The sequence below is a fragment of the Leishmania martiniquensis genome, chromosome 35 (genome assembly GCF_017916325.1).
Source record: "Leishmania martiniquensis isolate LSCM1 chromosome 35, whole genome shotgun sequence".
NCBI lineage: Eukaryota > Euglenozoa > Kinetoplastea > Trypanosomatida > Trypanosomatidae > Leishmania > Leishmania martiniquensis.
In genome coordinates, this window is record NC_090170.1 from 1,262,622 (window position 1) to 1,279,334 (window position 16,713).

At 56.2% G+C, this 16,713-nt stretch overlaps 3 protein-coding genes across 3 annotated transcripts; all 3 read right to left on the reverse strand.

The window, feature by feature from the left end:
* Nucleotides 1-4,521: 4,521 nt before the first annotated feature.
* On the reverse strand, nt 4,522-5,238 carry LSCM1_01077 (uncharacterized protein; the record flags this gene model as incomplete). Its single annotated transcript, XM_067318703.1, has 1 exon — nt 4,522-5,238. The coding sequence occupies one exon, from the start codon at nt 5,236-5,238 to the stop codon at nt 4,522-4,524; it is 717 nt and encodes a 238-aa protein (XP_067174808.1).
* Nucleotides 5,239-7,884: 2,646 nt separating this feature from the next.
* Nucleotides 7,885-10,599, reverse strand: LSCM1_01078 (uncharacterized protein; the record flags this gene model as incomplete). The annotated part of the gene is made up of 1 exon (XM_067318704.1): nt 7,885-10,599. The coding sequence occupies one exon, from the start codon at nt 10,597-10,599 to the stop codon at nt 7,885-7,887; it is 2,715 nt and encodes a 904-aa protein (XP_067174809.1).
* A 1,725-nt stretch (nt 10,600-12,324) lies between these two features.
* LSCM1_01079 (uncharacterized protein) lies at nt 12,325-14,439 on the reverse strand (the record flags this gene model as incomplete). Its single annotated transcript, XM_067318705.1, has 1 exon — nt 12,325-14,439. One exon carries the CDS (start codon nt 14,437-14,439, stop codon nt 12,325-12,327), a length of 2,115 nt encoding a protein of 704 aa, XP_067174810.1.
* Between the last annotated feature and the right edge of the window lie 2,274 nt (nt 14,440-16,713).

The following is a 16,713-nucleotide window of genomic DNA, read 5'->3' on the forward strand; positions in this document are numbered from 1 at the left end:
CCACAATTGCCCGAGAACGCACCAACGCTCACACAGGAGGGACAACTGCAGCAGCTAAACGAAAAAAAGGCACCGGAAAAATGGAGTGAACGGAGGAGGAAGGGAGGAAAAACGGGAGGAAACAAAAAGATGAAAAGAATCGAAAGCTGCGGTAAATACGCTCTGCCTAACAAGCGTGAAAGAGAGATAGGGGGAGGAGTCAATCGCATGCACCAGCGACAACTGTGCGAGGGCGCTCACTTGAAAACGGGATCCGTCGAAAAAAGGGGAAGAAAAATGAACGCAAAGGGGCGCAAAGTGAAAAAGACAATAGATGAGGGCCAGCGGAGACAGCGAGAGCAGAGCAGCGATGCAAGGGGGCGGAGCTGCTGTGTTGAAGAGGAGAAAATAGGGCACTACGTTTGATGGCGAGCAGGAAGACAAAAAAACGGGGGCAGAGGATGAGCAAAAAGAGACGCATACGCTGAAAAGTCAAACAGAAAAGGCGCCTACGATTACCTGAGTGTATGTGCGTGCGTGTGTATGTGTGCAGGAAAAGAGAGAGGGAGGGGAGAGAAAATACGGTTGCTTTTTTTTAGCGTCAGGAGAGAGTTGTTTCGCCCCTGCACAATGCATTGCAGGCCTATGTTAGTGTATAAGCGGAAATAGCAAGATAGACGCACGAGAACCTCCACTGCGAATGAAGTGGGAGCGGCCCGTGAGCTAATGACGGGGGAAGGAGGGGTAAACAAATATGCGTGTGTGTGTGCGTGGAAGAAAGGGAGGGGAAGTGGAGAACGATGAGAAAGAGAGAAGAGGGTGGGAGTGGAGAAGGGGAGAAGCGTGGATGGAGGCGTGAGCGAGTGAGAGAGAGTGCGAAAGGGGAAAAGCGAAGAGAAAGCAGAAAAAAGAGGGAGGCAAACGAGTCGCTCGGCAGAGACGACGGAAATCGACCGTCCACACGTATAAACACACACACACACAGTTACAGAAACGTAGAAGAGAAAACGAGCGAAGTGTACACGCAATGATACCGCAGCACAAGACTGAGATAGAGGAAGCAAAGACAGCGAATTAAAAAAAAAGGCGTTTATGTCTGAGCCTCAGTTCTCCGTGAAGAGTGCTGAATTCAAAGATTCTTTTTTTTTTTTCGTTTGTGCGTGGTGTGAAACTATTTACGTATTGTCTTTATCAGATTCCTCAGGAGTGATGACGAGCACTCGAGAATAAAATGGTTTTTTTTCTGCAAGCCGTGCCGATTATGATTATCGGTTCGATATGTCGATCTGGACGAGTATGATAGCGTTGTGCGGGTGTCGGTGTCGTGTGTGTGTGCGTCAGAGAGAGGGGGGAAGAATACTGTTCCGGTGCTGTCACCTACTCATCTGAAGGCCGAAATCGGTCCCGCGCGTTCCCTCCTCGCTGTCCCTAAACACATCAAGTAACGAGAGCGCTGATGACGATAGCCGGTGAGGATTCGCGCTTCAATAAATGGCGCCAGAGGCTCATACGAAAGATAGAAGAACTGCGAAAGAGTAGCCCCAATTACATCACCAGGGGGTCAGAGGAGAGAGGGGAACAGAAGAAAAAAAGGCAAGAGCTGATTCTCAACAGGGAGCGCGGCTAACACACGCACAGAAGTTAGTCCAAAGAAAGAAAGAGAGGTAGACGCACAGGCACACCAAAGTGAAGCGATCAAAACTATAAGGAACGTTTCACGTGATTCCTCCCCAGAAAACTTTCTCCCCCCTTGTGAGTAGAAGCTTCCGCCTCTGTCTTCAGAAAAGAAGTTCGCACCCTTCGTTTCTTTGCTGCTGGTGTTGTGGTGACGTCGCCGAAGTCGACGGCTCTCACTTGCCCCTCGAAACGTCTCCTCAGCTGTTCACGAGACAACGCAAGCACAGCACGGCACCGGCAGCTCCCTTTCTGTTTCCCTCTTCAGGGAAAAAAATTCGAAAAAGAAAAAATGCGCGAGAGTGAGAGGAGCAAAAAAAACAAAAATCGGAATGAGCAGCTGAAACTTCGCCCACACCACCAATAGCAAATCTATTTTCTGGATAAAAAACAATGGAGAACTGCAGATGATGATAATAGACAGCGCAAAAAAAAACGTCGAAACGGAATCGGGAGAGAGCAGGAAAAGTACGAGCGAAGGAATAGAAAGAGTGCCGCCTGCCACAGTGTACACGGACGTAAGGGAAGAGCAGCGAATTGTGGGGGACACAAAACTGGCGAGAAAGGCTAGAGGAGAGAGAGAAAGTAAGAGCGCAATCCCAGTCGCGTGTGCAGAGATACACACGAGAAAGGGGAAAAAATATAAGAGCAAATAAAGAGTAAGTAGAATCTCTTGATGAATCATACGTGAGATGGGGCAAGGCGAAAAAGAAGGGCACCAGAGAGAGGGAGAGGGAAGGGAGAGAGGGGGAGAAAAAAAAACAAAAAAAGAGATGGCAGTCTGCTGCGAACAGGGAGGGAAAATGGCGTATTTTCAAAGATAAACCGAAAGCAGAGGGCGAAATGAAGCAAAAGCGTGGCTGAAGACGAGGAGCGACCTTTTTTCCGTCGCTCTCTTTTGTTTTCGCCCGTGCGTATGTGCCTATGTGTGTACGTGTGTGTGTGTAGGCGAGTGTGGGCAGTGGGGTTAATTTAACGGGAAACAAAAAGACAGGATGAGTGCGCCCTAGTGAAGCACACGGGTGCATGTACCGACGAAAAAGCACACACGGACACGTTACAGAGAGGTCGAGAAGCAAAGGCAGAAACAGTCAAGGGAAAAAGAGAGCACAGAGAGAGGAGTGGGAGCGAAGACGCCAAAAAGGGAGAGGAGGAAAAAAGTGAATGAGCGAATACGCGAAGGCAACTTCGGAAAAGCCGCGCGGTATCGTAACGTCGAAAGGGGAAACTAAAAAGGGAGTAGGAGGTGGCCTCCGCGAAGAGGTGCGCGTCTATGTGTCCGCTCTGTGATGTGGAGAAGGGGCAACTCGAGTGCAGCACACCGACTGTGCACAGGGGCGTTCCATGTAAAAAGGGCCTCGAGCGCGCCTTCACGGAAGAAAACCTCTCCGAACAGTCCACCTAAAGGTGGATAAGACGACCACGACAATCTCGCTACCGTTGGCCCTCGCTCTAGATGAAGCCTCTGGTCGCCCGTTTTGCTTTCGTGCAAGGCGCGCCTCGCTTCAGTACGTGCACACGCTCACTTTCCACAGCGCTATCTCTTTCTGAGGAGGGGGATGGGGGCCTTCTCAGGTCTCCGATTTCCCTTATGGGTTCCCTGCCTCTTGGACTCGGTTACCTCTTCACGTTGTGAGAGTGCGCTCGACAGCAGCTGAGGCGCAAGGTTCGTGAGTACAAGATCGCGCACCTGCATCACATCAAGTATACCTCAAGCGGGAAAAAAAGAGAAGAGCACCGCGCGCAGTACCCGTCCACAACGGTTCGCATTCGCACGCGCTCCCACAGACACGACAAGGTGAGAAAAGGCAGAGGGGGAGAAGAGGCGTGTTCGAAAAGAGCGACGATGCACCAGCGAATCATGGCGCATGCATGGTGTATGTGCCGCGTCTCGAATGGTTGCGAGGCTGTCCCGCATCCCTCATGGGCACGCCCTCCCTCCATCGACTGCCGTGCGATAGCAGCGCGCTAAAGAGGGCGAGGCAGAAGAAGCGTCCCCTTGGAGGAGGTGCGAGGACGCATGAGAAAGGAAACGGCTCGTTTCCTTTTCTTGCGCCTGTCGAGGGTACATTTTTTGTTGCGCGCCGTACGTGTCTATGTGTGTATGTGTGTGTTGGGGGGGGCTAAGTCAGGCACAAATACGTACGAAGTGCCCACATATAATGCATACCCCCGCATGCAGCCCCCGCGCTACCTGTATCGTACACCCTCAGTCGACTAGCGCACGCCTGACGCACAACCACGTACACGCGAATGCGGAAACAAGAAAAAAATGTGTCAGCAAGGCAGATCACCGGCGCTGAACCTCGCGCAAAGTAAGCACAACGCCGAGGGGAAGAAATCAAAGACCTCCGCCCCATACGGCAGCAGGCTTACCCTCCCTTTGGCGGTAAGACGAAGCCAGCCCTCCCCCTCAGCAGCAGTAATGCGTGCGCTACCTCCCCCTTAGTTTTCGTGACAGGGGAGAAGGGAAAGGGGGATGTAGTCGGCCAAACTCGCGTTTCCACTTTTTCTTTTTTTCGTTGAGCGGTTTCCCTCCCCATAACCCCTCGCGGAAAGTGTGTCGGGCGCGCATGGATGTCTTCCTCCTCTGCCTGCTCTGCCAGCAGCTTTTTCCCCCTCTTGCTGTTGCTCTTTCTCAGCTCAAGCTTTCACGCTTGATGGGCACCCCGACAAGGGGCTCAGGAAGCGATGAGAGGAAAACGAAGGCGCGCGCGCGCGAGAGAGCGAGAGCGGGGCCAACAATAATAGAGATGGAAAAAAAAACGGAGCCGAGTGAGGCAGCGAAGCCGGAAGCGGCAGGTGGAGCGCATGGAGGGGAAATGCACACACGGTAGGGCAACAGGCCTCGATGCCCTCCCCGAAAGGCTATTGTGAAGCGTCACTCGACGTGTCTCCCATCTCCATCATTTGCTCAAGCAGCCACGCCTCCTCGTCCGAGTCCATGCCATCGTCGTCGTGCATGAACAGGTTATCGCCGTCATCGGCGGCGCTGTCACCCTCCTCGAGGTTGTCGCCATTGCTGGGAAGGTGGCATGCCCTACCACCGCGCCGCTTCGTCTCGAGATTGAGAGCGTCGGTCGCTTCAAGAAACTCCTCTATGTGGTTGAATTGCTCTGGAGTAAGTTCCTGCACCATCTTCTGCGCAGCTTGCAACGCATGCACGCCCTTGTCGTTGTGCGCGCGTTCGTTCAGGAGGTACTCTTCGCTCAGCTTCTCGGAGTACAGCTCCTGAATGTCGGGGGGCATCATGTCCATCAGCAGGCCGACCTCGTCCCCCTGCACCTGCTCAAGGCAATGCACCCACATTTTCGAGAAGCGCTTCTGTTCAGTATCCTCCCCTTCCTCACCGAACTTGTCCCCATCTTCTCCTGCCGCACTCCTCGCGATGGGAGGCGCCGGCTCTACAGGCGTTGCAGCGGCTGGCAAGACGGAGTCACGCATGTATGATGGCACGAAGGGTGCCGCCTCTGCAGAGAAACGGTGCGGGGGCAGTGGCGACTGAGAGGGCGATGCGGTGGTCGTTGGCGAGGTGCACTTCGCCTCCACTGCTGCCGGTGAGGAAGTGACTGGGAACGAGGGCATTTCTAATGCCGTGGAAATGCATCAGAAGCCCAACGGCGCCCCTCTTCTTGACGAGGCTGTTCGATCCCTGCGATTATGTCGGCCACAAAGAGGGACGCAAGTGTTGCCGACAGCTACCCTCTTCTTGCCCAATGTTGACGCGCTGGAGCACGCCGTCCCTGTCGCTGCGGTATGTAGAGATCGACGGATCCAAAGGGGTTGGACGCTCACCGGTAAGCACGTGAGCGCGAAAGAACGGAGAGTACACAGCGAGAGAGGTGCAGATAAAAAGTGAATTCAGCGTGGCTTTGACGAGTCGTCTGCCGGACGTGCGCAAGCGGCCGCGAGTCTGTGTTGCTTTTCCCGCTTTGTCTCGCCCTATACGTTCGGGCGTCTCTGTCTGTCTGTCGGTGTGTTTTACTGGATTTTTCGTCAAGCATGCAAGTGGCCACCCTTCGGCGTCCTTTTTTTTCGCAAATTGTGCGTATGTGTGGGTGGATGGGGACTTCGCCAGATATGCGCGGCACGCACTCCAAGAGGTATAATGTGGCACTCTCCGCTCAGGAAAATAGGCTGATGTACGGTTAGTACGTAAGCGGGCCTTTGCAGAACAGCGATGCGTATCTGTCCGTATGTATTGAGGGGGGACGAGTAAGGGAGGGGGACAGGGGTGCCATAAGCAAAGGTCAGGAGGGCCAGGTTTCAACAGAGCTCTACACACAGGCAAAAAAAAGGGGGAGGGGCGTGGCCCGCGAGAAGGAAACGGGAGGCGGATGGAAAAGAGACGCCCGTGGACGTAAGCGCACGAGTGGATGGGTGCGGGAAACCGGAGCGAATGCGCACGGCATCGGAAGCGAGAGCAGCAGCGGAAGCCACCACCGTAACAAAAGTGGTTCATCAAAAAAGAAAAGGGGAGGTTATGAAGGCTGAGAGAAAGCTGCGCGCGTTCGCGCTGGTGAGCTGTCTCCTGTTTCCTGTAGAGGGGAACTGCGTCACTAGGTCTGCGTCGGCATCAGGGGCCGCAGTCGAGTTGGCCTTTTTTTTGCCGCGGCATCAAGCTCAGTGTGCCTCGCAGTACGGGGAAGGCATGGGTGGGGGAGGGGGGGCAATATAAGCCTTCGTTCCGGTGCCGTTTGGAGGAAAGCGTTATCTGTCCTTCTCCCTCACGCAGGTTCCCTCAACCCACCTCATCTACACATGGGTGGTGGTGCCAGGGATGAGCGGAAGAGGTGTTGGCGATCTGCGCAGAGTGGAGAAGCCCAAGGGAAAGGAGAGAGCGCTATCTGCATGCAATCAGCGAATTCATACGGAAGGGAAGAGGGCATGCCGAGCCTGTTCTCCTAAAAGAGGTCTCTCAGAGTGCTACACGCACACGCACCCGCACACACACACTTAGACATCCACGCAGCAGTAAACAACAGAAGGACTTGGAACTGATGACATCAGCGAAGCGATTCCTTGCAGTGCGAGCGGCTCACCTTCTTTGCACCCCTCCCTTCCCTCTCGAGGTACATTTCGGCATCAGCAAACGGCACCAATGCACCGCTGAAACAAAACAAGAAAAGGCGCACCGAAAGACGCGAGCAGCAGTGCAGGACGCGCAGAAAAGAGGGAAAGAGAGAGAGAGGAGAGCAAAGTCGGTCTCGTTGGCGTGGCGTGCGTCTCGCGCATGCACTCTGCACCGCATCGGGTAATGAAAAGATCACCACTTAAGTCATGTCCGTGAAGATGGAGGGAGAGATGCAGATGCACAGACAGAGAACAAGGGAGACAACGCAAACGGAAAACTCTAACGGCACGCGAACGCAGGCCCCTCTCCTTATACCCACTTATAAATGCACCATGCATACGGGCGCAACAAACACATCCATGCAGTAATACAGCAGCAGTCATTAGAAAAAAAAGTGCTTCAGGTATCAAGACGTTTTTTTATAGAGAGGCGAGAAGAAATCGCACGAGGAGATCCCACAGACTCGGCAAAAGCATAGGGTAGCAGGCAGTCGCTGTCGATTTTCTTTTTTCCCTCGCCCCCGCGCCTCCCCTATCCTCATCGTGGCGTATATATATATGTGTGTGTGCGCATGTCCTTCAACGATTGCCCAAAGGACACGAAGAGTGAAAGAGGGAGAGAGACGAAGACGCCGGAACGAGACGGTGAAAAACAGGTGAAACCATAAGGAAGGAGGAAGCAATGCGAGAGACGGAGAGAAATGGTGGCCTCAGTGCGCAACGCCGGTGAAACACGGTGCAGAATCACGCGGATGCGCTGCAGCTAAAGTTGCTCTCAAAATCTCAAGGAGACACACACTCACACAAGTGCGCCGTTACCTGCCGCACTACATCGCCTTCCTCTTTCTCTACGTGCCTGGCGACTAGTTTTTCTCTGCCACGATTATCTCTTCTTAGCCCGTGGCTCAGAGTCGCCACTCTCACGTCTTCGGTGGACATGATCGGAAGGAAACCTTTTCCTGAGCACAAATACGTAAGCGACCCCCGCGACAGGCGCCACAGGTATTGGGAGTCGTCGTGGAGTGCTAAGGATGTCTGATTGCGCTTTCAGTGCGAGAGGAGTTGACTTCGTCACAAAGGTCGCGCGGCCCTGTCGAATGGGCGAGAAGCCAGCGAGGCCTTTGTGCACCTGAAAGCCATAGGTACTCTACCACCAGATCACGCCCGGTCGAGAGCGCTCTCGAGCTTCACCTCATCCCAGAGTCCACGCAGCAAGCACACACACAGATAGACTGAAAACAGAACGGCACCCGCTCTCGTTTCACAAATGCTGTGAACGCTTGCAACCGCCTGAGGTCCACGCCATCCGCTGAGAAGGGCGAAGGCAACGCTCACGGCACTGATAACGAGGAGCTTGAGAAGGACGGCAGCGACAAGGCGAACTCCGACCTTGACACTGGCCACAGTTCCGTGCGAAGCACCGTTCGTCGTGCATGCGTCCTCGTCGAGGCCGCCAGAGAGGTTCCCCCAATTCGCTGCGCTTACATATTCTGTCATGCGGGCGCTGGGGCAGCCGACAGGTCGTCGTCGCTGCGCGGTCGAGCGGCCGCCACCGTGTGAGTCAACGTCGCCCATCGAGACGCACCGATACCCGGCGGTGGTTCTCTCAAGACTTGCGCAGAGCACATCGAGGCGCAGCTGCTCTGCCACGCCGCGAAGGCGTCGCATGCGCCAACCGTCAGATCGGCAAGAGCAGCGTAACACCACCACAAATCCCACGTCCCACGCAAGTGCGACGGACCCAAGCAGCAGAGCCGCGGTGTTGCGGCGTTGGACTAGGAGATAGCAGAGAATGAGCAGCGCTTCCGCAACTCGGAATCCAAAAGAGACAGCGGCCGCATGCATGATGTTCTGCTGCCGGTCGATCCGTCGCTCCATCGAATCCGTCGAGTCGCTCAAGGCGTCGATGGCGGCAGCAGTAGCAAAGACAGAGCACGTGAGGGCGTGCCGGGAAGCGCCTCCGTGTGAAGAAGCGCCGTGAGCCATGTAGTAGGCTTCGCTGCCCGTGGAAGCGGGATCCGCGGGGGCGTTGCTGCACGACACCAACTTCTCAGGTTCCACTACCGCAGGCGTGGCGGCCATGCGTGACGACGACCGTGAGCTGTCGATGCCAGCCACCGCTGAGGCAAGCAACATGGCCGATACCACCGAAGACCGTACCCAGGAATTGGCGCTCTGCTCCTCAGAGAGACCGCCGTAGTCGCTCCGAAAGCCAAGGCTAGAGTCGTGGCCCGGTTCACCCGGCATGAAACGCTTGCCCGCTCCGTTCCGTTCCTCGCTCTCCCAGTGTTTTGCGGCGGAGCCGGCCCCCCTCGACTGCCTTCCCCTGCTCCTGTACTGAAAGTTGCAGCCGCCACCTTTATCGGCCTTCGCTTCGTCCTCCCACCTATCCATGTGAAGCCCATTACAGTTTGTAGCAACTGAGTAACTCGAAGACTGCGCGGGTGTTCCGGCGGGCAAGCGGATCCTTTCACAGCCTTCGCCATCTTTTGGGTGCGCACCGGGCAGCTGAGAGGGCGCAGGTGCGGATGCGGCACCGACAGCCTCGGCCGCTGGAAGATGGTTGTCGGGCGGCATTCGAGACCTATTGCCAGGCTGGTGGCGGCGTTCGTGCACGCAGCGTCTGGGCGGCGGCGGAGGCACTTGCGCCTCTGCAGCGGAAATGGAAAAGCTGCCACTGTAGCCATCGTATTCGGTGGTGGCTTCTGTCTTCTGGCTGTCGTTGGAGGAGTCGTAGGGGTTGGCTGCGCGGACCGGGGACAGTTCCTCAACGTGGCTTTGCGCAAGCGACTGCGGACTGCGGCTCCTGCGTGAGTTACCACAGAAGTTATCAGCGCGACGTTGCCGCATGCGAGCGCCCGCGAAGCTGAGCGGCACATCTGCCTCATCGTCCTGTTCCTCACCTTCGCCGTCGAAGCTATCACTTTCGTCCTCACCATCATTATGGCACCCACTGCCGCTGCCGCACTCCACGGCGAGACGCTGCTTCTCCAGGCGGCGCAGAATGGGGTCCTGTGGCTCTCTATCGGCGCCCTCTAAGAACCAGCTCACCCCTACCGAACTCTGCAGGTGGTACACGTGATTGCCGACACCGCAGCGGTGCATGATAATGAAAGATAAAAAATCTGCCTCGTAAACAACGCGGGTGGGGTAAAAGTGTGAGACGACTGCACTGATCGCGTCGCCGTGGGTGACAAGAATGACATCGCGAGGCGGCGCATCCGGCAGGTTGCCCATCTTTCTCCCTTTCGGACTCTCTAGCAACCTTGATGACGCACTGCACCTCGGCAGGCAGCCCCAGTCGCGGTCGGTGGCAGACTCTGGGACGGCAAGGCTCCGCGATGTCGATGACTTCTCTCCATCGCTGAGAGGCGACTCCATGACAGAGGTAGAAGCCGACAAAACCCCGCCGTAGACGTCGCCGTTCCTAAGAAAGCTAGCGACGTACCGCGCCGCTGCGGCCTCCATGGACTCCCCCCACTTAGGTAGCCCTCCCACGGCGCGCGATGCCGACGGTGTATGTAACTGCGGCGCACATGCTGCCTTGATACGACTTGGACCAAAAACTTCACATAGGGTGTTGTCAACTACCACGGCGTGAGCCGCTCCAACGCCGTGGTTATGCAGTGACTCTGCCGTCTGAAGCGTGCGAAGAAACGGTGAAACAACGAGCATAGCGTAGCGGGCTGCATTCTCGCCGAGGTGGTCCTTCAGACGAGCCGCCACAGACTGTATGGCGGCCACTCCAGCCTCTGTCAAAGGTGGGTCAGACTCGGCTGGTGCATCTGGGGCACTGTCGCGCCGCTCTCCGTGGCGCAGCACCACAACGCGCTGCGAAGGGTATGGGAAAGCAGAGCTCGGGCCCTTCGGCATGTTCTGTTGCGAAGAACGGTGTGGCTTGCACGGAAGCAGCGCGTGCAGTGCGAAGGGATGCGAACAGTCACCAAAGAAGGCAGGAGAAATGAGTATGGGAATGGGGGGCAGCGCAGTAGGGGCAGTGGGGTGAACGCTGCCGGCAGCAGAGAGAACGATGTCGTGAGAGAAAGAGGTGTGCCGCCGCTGCCGATGTCCTCTCTCCCCCTTTTCACGTGAACGCCCCTGTTGCGTGTGTGTGTGTAAGTGTGTGTGTTTGCAGGTGTATCTGCCTCTCTCTCTCACTCTCTTCCTCGTGTGGCCCTGCGCAAGAGAGATCAATGTAGAGAGCGGCTACCTTCGAGGAGTGATGACTACCGCACCCGTGGTGTTCGTTGAACACACCACCCCAGACGAAAGATGGCGTCCACGAGGAAGCAGCCCCAGTGATGCCCCGAGAGGAGCGGTAGGAGAGAGGCAGAAAGGGGTGAAGTGCAAAAAGGGTACCGAGAGCGAAGCGAAATAGGAAAAGGAAACTGCAGCAGACGCGCCTATGCAGTCTTGTGGGCGCGCTACGGTCTCGCTCGGCTGGCGTAGACGCTATCGTCTGCCGCACCGCAACACCGCGTCGCTCGACATGATGGCACACAGAAAGGCAGCGATGCCGCGCGATTCAAAGCAGAATCGGTGGTGCTCGATCCTCTCAGCCCTCCGCTTTCCACAAGCGTCGGGGTGGACCTCGCCTGCATCGGCGCAAATACGGACTCGCAACGGCCGTCATTGGTAATGCGCGGGCAGTGCGGCAGTGCATAGAATGCATGGCACTGCCATCATCTTGGCACGCGTAAGACTTCCAGGGCAGTCCGTCTTCGTCAGCACGTTTTTTTTTGGATGTAGGTGCGTGTGTTAAAGTTGTTCTTCCTTCTGTCGTGGTGGTTGGGTGGGGTAGGAGGGAGGGTCTACATAAGGGCCTGCCACTGTAACAGCATTAGGCGCGGTGGCGCAACGAATTAGCGGAGCACAGGAGACGCAAAAAAGAAAACACAATAAACGGAGTATTTACGAAGAAATACCACCACTACCGCCAAACGCGCAGTCGCCCAGCGCATTCAGATAGGAGAAGTGCAGGCGCACCCTCTCGATCCTGCATGGCTTTGACTTCCTCTTTCTTTCGCAAGCTTCACATCTCTCAGAGCGCAAAGAAGCGCGCGCGCGTTAAGAGGAAGACGAGACATCGAAGCAGCAGAGGGGAGTGCCAGCGAGCCCATGACAAATACGGAGAGCGAGAGTGTGCGAGAGCATGCGAGCAATGAAGGAGCGGCTTGAAAACGTTCGGTCCGCCGCACCACCTACATCGCTGCTTTCGCGACCACAGCAGTCATGAACAAAGAGAAATGGGCTAGACTGAGACCAGAGGGCGAAATGCACTTCGTCTCCTGCCCAATCACGGCCGCACGACGCCCCAAATCGTGGGGTGTGCGTGCAAGTGTGTCCTGCGCCTGTGACAGCGCGCGCGATCGCCATAGAACGACGTAGATGGGCAAAGAAAAAAACGAAGAGAGGCCAAAAGGGAAAGCGACGCTCTGTCCTTCTCTTTCCCTACGCGTACTGACAACGCTCGGTGTGTGTGTGTGTGTGTGCTCAGATACGGGAAGGAAAAAGGGGCTCACACCAACAGCCACAGAGAGACGTACAGAAACACACAGTAACAACAGGAATGGCGTCGAACGGAAACGTCGTCTTCGGTCAGTCCCCCAAGTATGGCGGCGGCAGCGTTGGGGGCGGAAACACGTCGTCCATGTCCTTTCCACCAGGCACGTAGGGAGGGGGCAGCGCGTAGCTCGGCAAGCTCGATGGGGCAGCGACGTGCGAGAGAAGCGAGGAGCGCGGCACGGGTCGGTAATCTGGCACAGGGCTGAGAGCATCCACATAGGCCGGCGGCGGCGGTGGCGGTGGAGGAGGCGGCGGCGGCGGTGGTAGCCCGACGCCATCACAGAGGCTCGACATCGCACCAAAGTCGCCATAGAGAGCCTCGATCTTTGGCGGAGGTGTGGGACGGTACTCCGGTGAGTTGGCGCTGAGCTGAAAATGAGGCACGAACTCCTTAGCAGCAGCATTCATCTGTGAGCCGCCCGGCGAGGACATCACACCGACTCGCTTGTCTTTTTCTGGCGCTGTTACAACAGGCGCTGCTCCGCCATCCGTCGCTTTTGGAGGAGAGATGAGAGCTGCGGAGGCTGCAGCGAGCGCATGAGCTCTCGCCGCAATCGCCCCTGCGACCGCTGCGGCTCGGTCGACAGAGCCGGCAAAAGTGCAGGCATTCGTAAGGGCCGCAGCCGCAGATCTTGTTGGCCCTGTCGGCACAACATGAGGTGGGGTAAGGGCAGCGGCGGTCGGCAGCCCCTTACTCACCTCCGCTTTGTCGACCAAAATCGGCACAGCAGTCACGCGGGCGGCGGCGTAGGTGTTTGCAGCAGCAGTGCCTCCGCTGCTGCTGGCGGCGGACCTGGCGTCCCCGTGCAGCGCGCTTGCGCCAATGTCGCTAATAGAGTAAGAGGTGCTGGGGGTCGGTGAAGCGCTCACGCAGGAGCTGTGGCCCGCCCTGCTTGCGGCTCCACTACCGCTCCTCGTCTTTGAGAAAACGTCGCCTGCACCACGGCCGTCGCGTTCCGGTCTCACAGGATTGCCGCGGCGGCTGGGCGAGATGTACGGCGGCGACACCTGCACACGCAACGTACACCCACGGGTGTTCTTGCCATCCACATCCAGCGCCTTCCGCGTCGCTTCCAGGTTCGCAAAGGTGATGAAGGCGCGTCGACGGCGCGACGGCGCCTTGTCCTCCACAAATGTCGACGAGACAATGGGAAGCGACTCAAAAAAGGAGAGCACCTCTGCGAGCGTCGCGCCTTCGTAGAGGTTGTACACGACGACGGTGTTCAATGTGTGCGGCAGATGGGTCCAGTGCTTTTTCACTTCACCCCAGTTCTGGTCGCGTAACTTGCGCAGTGCGGCGTCTTCGAGAGAGGGGACAGAGACGAGTGGGGAGATAGGGCGAAGAATGAAGGGCAGCAAATCGCCTTCGTCATCTGAGTCTTCGTCCTCGTACCTCTCGAGCAGGTCGCAGGCGTCTTGGCAGGACGGCATTACGATGACACCGCCTTCGTGCGGCCGTTGCTCATCGTGGTAGCGCAGGTCGAACTCAGCCCAGCCACTAAATTCCTGAAACTCGCGCAGCGCCTCTGTCGGGTCCCAGTCTTTGTGAAAGCGAATGCCGATGAGGTGGCTGTGGGTGGCCAGGCTCAGGCCGTAATCAAGCGATAAGTAAAAGCCTAGTCCGTGTACATCGTCCAGCAAGCTGTCAGAAGAGAACTCGGCGTAGTCGATGAAGTTCGCCTCAAACTCATTACTGGCTCCAGTGGCAGCGGCAGCGGCAGCGTTGTCGGCGGTGGCGTCAGACGCAGCGGGCAAAGCAGGAGAGGCAGTGGGGCCCGCCCACTTCTTTGCCTTAGAAACCGGCTCCACCTGCAAGCATTCTAGGATCTCGTTAACGTGCAGAGCGCCCGGCAGATAATCCGCGTAACGCAACAGCGGCATGATGGCCGTGCCTTTTAGGATCGACTCCGCATCGCCGTGCTCGCAGTCCATCCCAAAGCGCGTGGCGCAGAGGGAGAGTAGCTTTTGGAACGTTGGCGAGAATGCGGGGAAGTGCAGGAGGAAGGGGCGGCGAGTGCCCACCTCGTTCACGCACAATACAACGTCATACTCAATGCCGAGCAAGAAGCGCAGCGATGCCGGAACGCTCAAGGCCTTCAGCTCGAGGAAGTCCAGCCCGTACTGATGGAACTCCTGCATACTCTTCATCCTTCTCTAACAAATGGGCGATCCTCTGCCACTTCCCTCGCAGCGGGCACTCGGTCCTTCCGCCGAGGGCGAAGGCCGGGGGAAACCAACGAAGACGCGCACAATGCACTCGCCACGTGAAACGGCAAAGCGGTGCTGCTCACGCGGTTATCAATGCGTTTCCGTACCTAATGAAAAAAAGGGGGGCAAAAGTCGGGCGAAAAAAAGGAACTGATGCCGAGGACACAACGCACAAAAAAATGATACACGTAGGCAGAAGGCGGGCGCCCTGCACGTGCGCCTTCTTCCCCGTGCGGTATCGTCGCCGGCTCTTCGATCGTCGAGCGGCACAAGTGCGATGCTCCGCTACGTGGACCAGCGCGGAAAAGGGATGCGGAAATAAAGCAAAAACGACACAAATCTATAAAAAAAACGCTGCACGCTCGCTGGAGAGACAAAACGGGAGAGATGCGGGAGTGGGTGACAGCCACAGCGGTGCAACGCCGAAAATCGATAGGTAAGCACGAAAAAAAACAAAAGAAACACCAAGATCTCTCACGTCTTGACGTCTTCAGTCATAGTGTGCTGCCTCCTCCGATTGCCTACGCCCTCACCACGGAGAGTAGGCCACCCTACTTGGGTTCTTGACGTCACAGAAGACAAGACAACGGAGCACGTGCGAGGAGCGACACGGGAGAGGAAGAGAAGAGGAGAAGTGGGAGGAAGCGAGAGTAGAAACGACAGACAGCGAAAGAGTGATGCCCCCCTCTCCTAACAAAGGGAAAAGGGTGAAAAAAGGGCGCCTCCGAACGCAGAGGCGCGGCAACACGCCAACAGACGAGAAGAGCGACGAGGAACACGAAAAAAGCAAACCGCTATGGTGGTGAGCTAGAAGTGACGAAAGAAAGACCAGCACAAAAGGGGAGCGAGAAGGCACGAACAGCGATCAAGGAGACTGGGACGGAGACTTCAGAGATCGCCTCTCCCCATCCCAGAAACGTGAGAGGAGCAAAAGCGCAGTGAAGCCCACAACAGCCAATAATAATAATAAAACAGTTGAAATAGATGCAATAGCGAGGGGGCGGCAGAGGGAGGGAGGGAGGCAGACGGAGAGACAAATATACGTATGTGTATGCCAAAGAACCTGTATGCAGCGATATGGACAGATGTGCTGCGCGTAATGCTCCTCTTGAGTGGTGCCGTCTTTTTTTTTTGCTGTTTGTTTTGTTTTTCTTTCGTTATTTTAGTCTTCTCGTTAAATTTGTGAGCGCGTAGCTGTGCCTGCGAGAGGGGGGTGGAGGGGGGAGGAGGGGGGAAGAAAAGGCGTCGGGTAAAGGCGTTATAATTAAAATGATTGACTGGCGTGCTAGGATATGTGGGAGCTGTTTGCCCTTTTTTCTTTTTCGTGTGTAATTCGTGTGTGCTGCGATGGGATTCCACATACGCACCATGCGGCACACGCATAAGTGGACAAGGATATACACGGTCAAGTGCATGTAAATTCGCCCCCGAGTGCAGTGCGTGCATGGAAAAGAAAAGGTGTAGACCGTGGTGATGCAGAGAGGAGCGGTGAGGGAATAGCGCGTCGGCACTGGAGATGTCGCATCGCATTGACGGTAGACTAACGCGTGAGGGGTGAGATTGTGCCACACCCTTTCGCCCCCGATCAGCTCCTTTTTCTTCAGTATCTTGAACGAAAAAGAGAGCGAGAAGCGAGGCCCTTGAAAAAGCTATAGGGGCTAAGCACAGCAGCGCCGCTCACGACCTCTCGCCGCGGCACTCGAAGAAGAAAAAAACTCTAGCGACGAGCTGCATGCAGTGCATAGCTGTATACACGCATGTATATATATATACATGTATCGCTGCCCCGGAAGACGAGAGAACCCGGTGCAGTAACGGCTTGAATATCGTCTTCATGGCTTTTTTCTCTGTTGAACGCGCCTCGCTGCGGTTGTGGCAACCCTTACGGTCTAACGAAGCAAAGAGATAAAACGTGAAATGAAGCGAGAGAGCTTTAAAAGAAAAAAATGGGAAGGAGCTAGGGCGGAATAGAGACGAAGAAAAAGCTTCATGCTCACAGGTTCGACAATCACCCGTGCGGCAATAGAAGTGAGTGAGCAACCTCACCTCTCTTCATCAACACTCCCTCGCGTTCGCCGGCACGTCTACACGTAGAAACGCACACACACACACTTTCACTGAAATGCTTGGAAACGCTTCTCTCTTTCCTCCTTGAACAATGCGCATGGAAAGCGCAGCCCAAAGGAAAACGGTACCCTCCCCCCTCCACTCCCC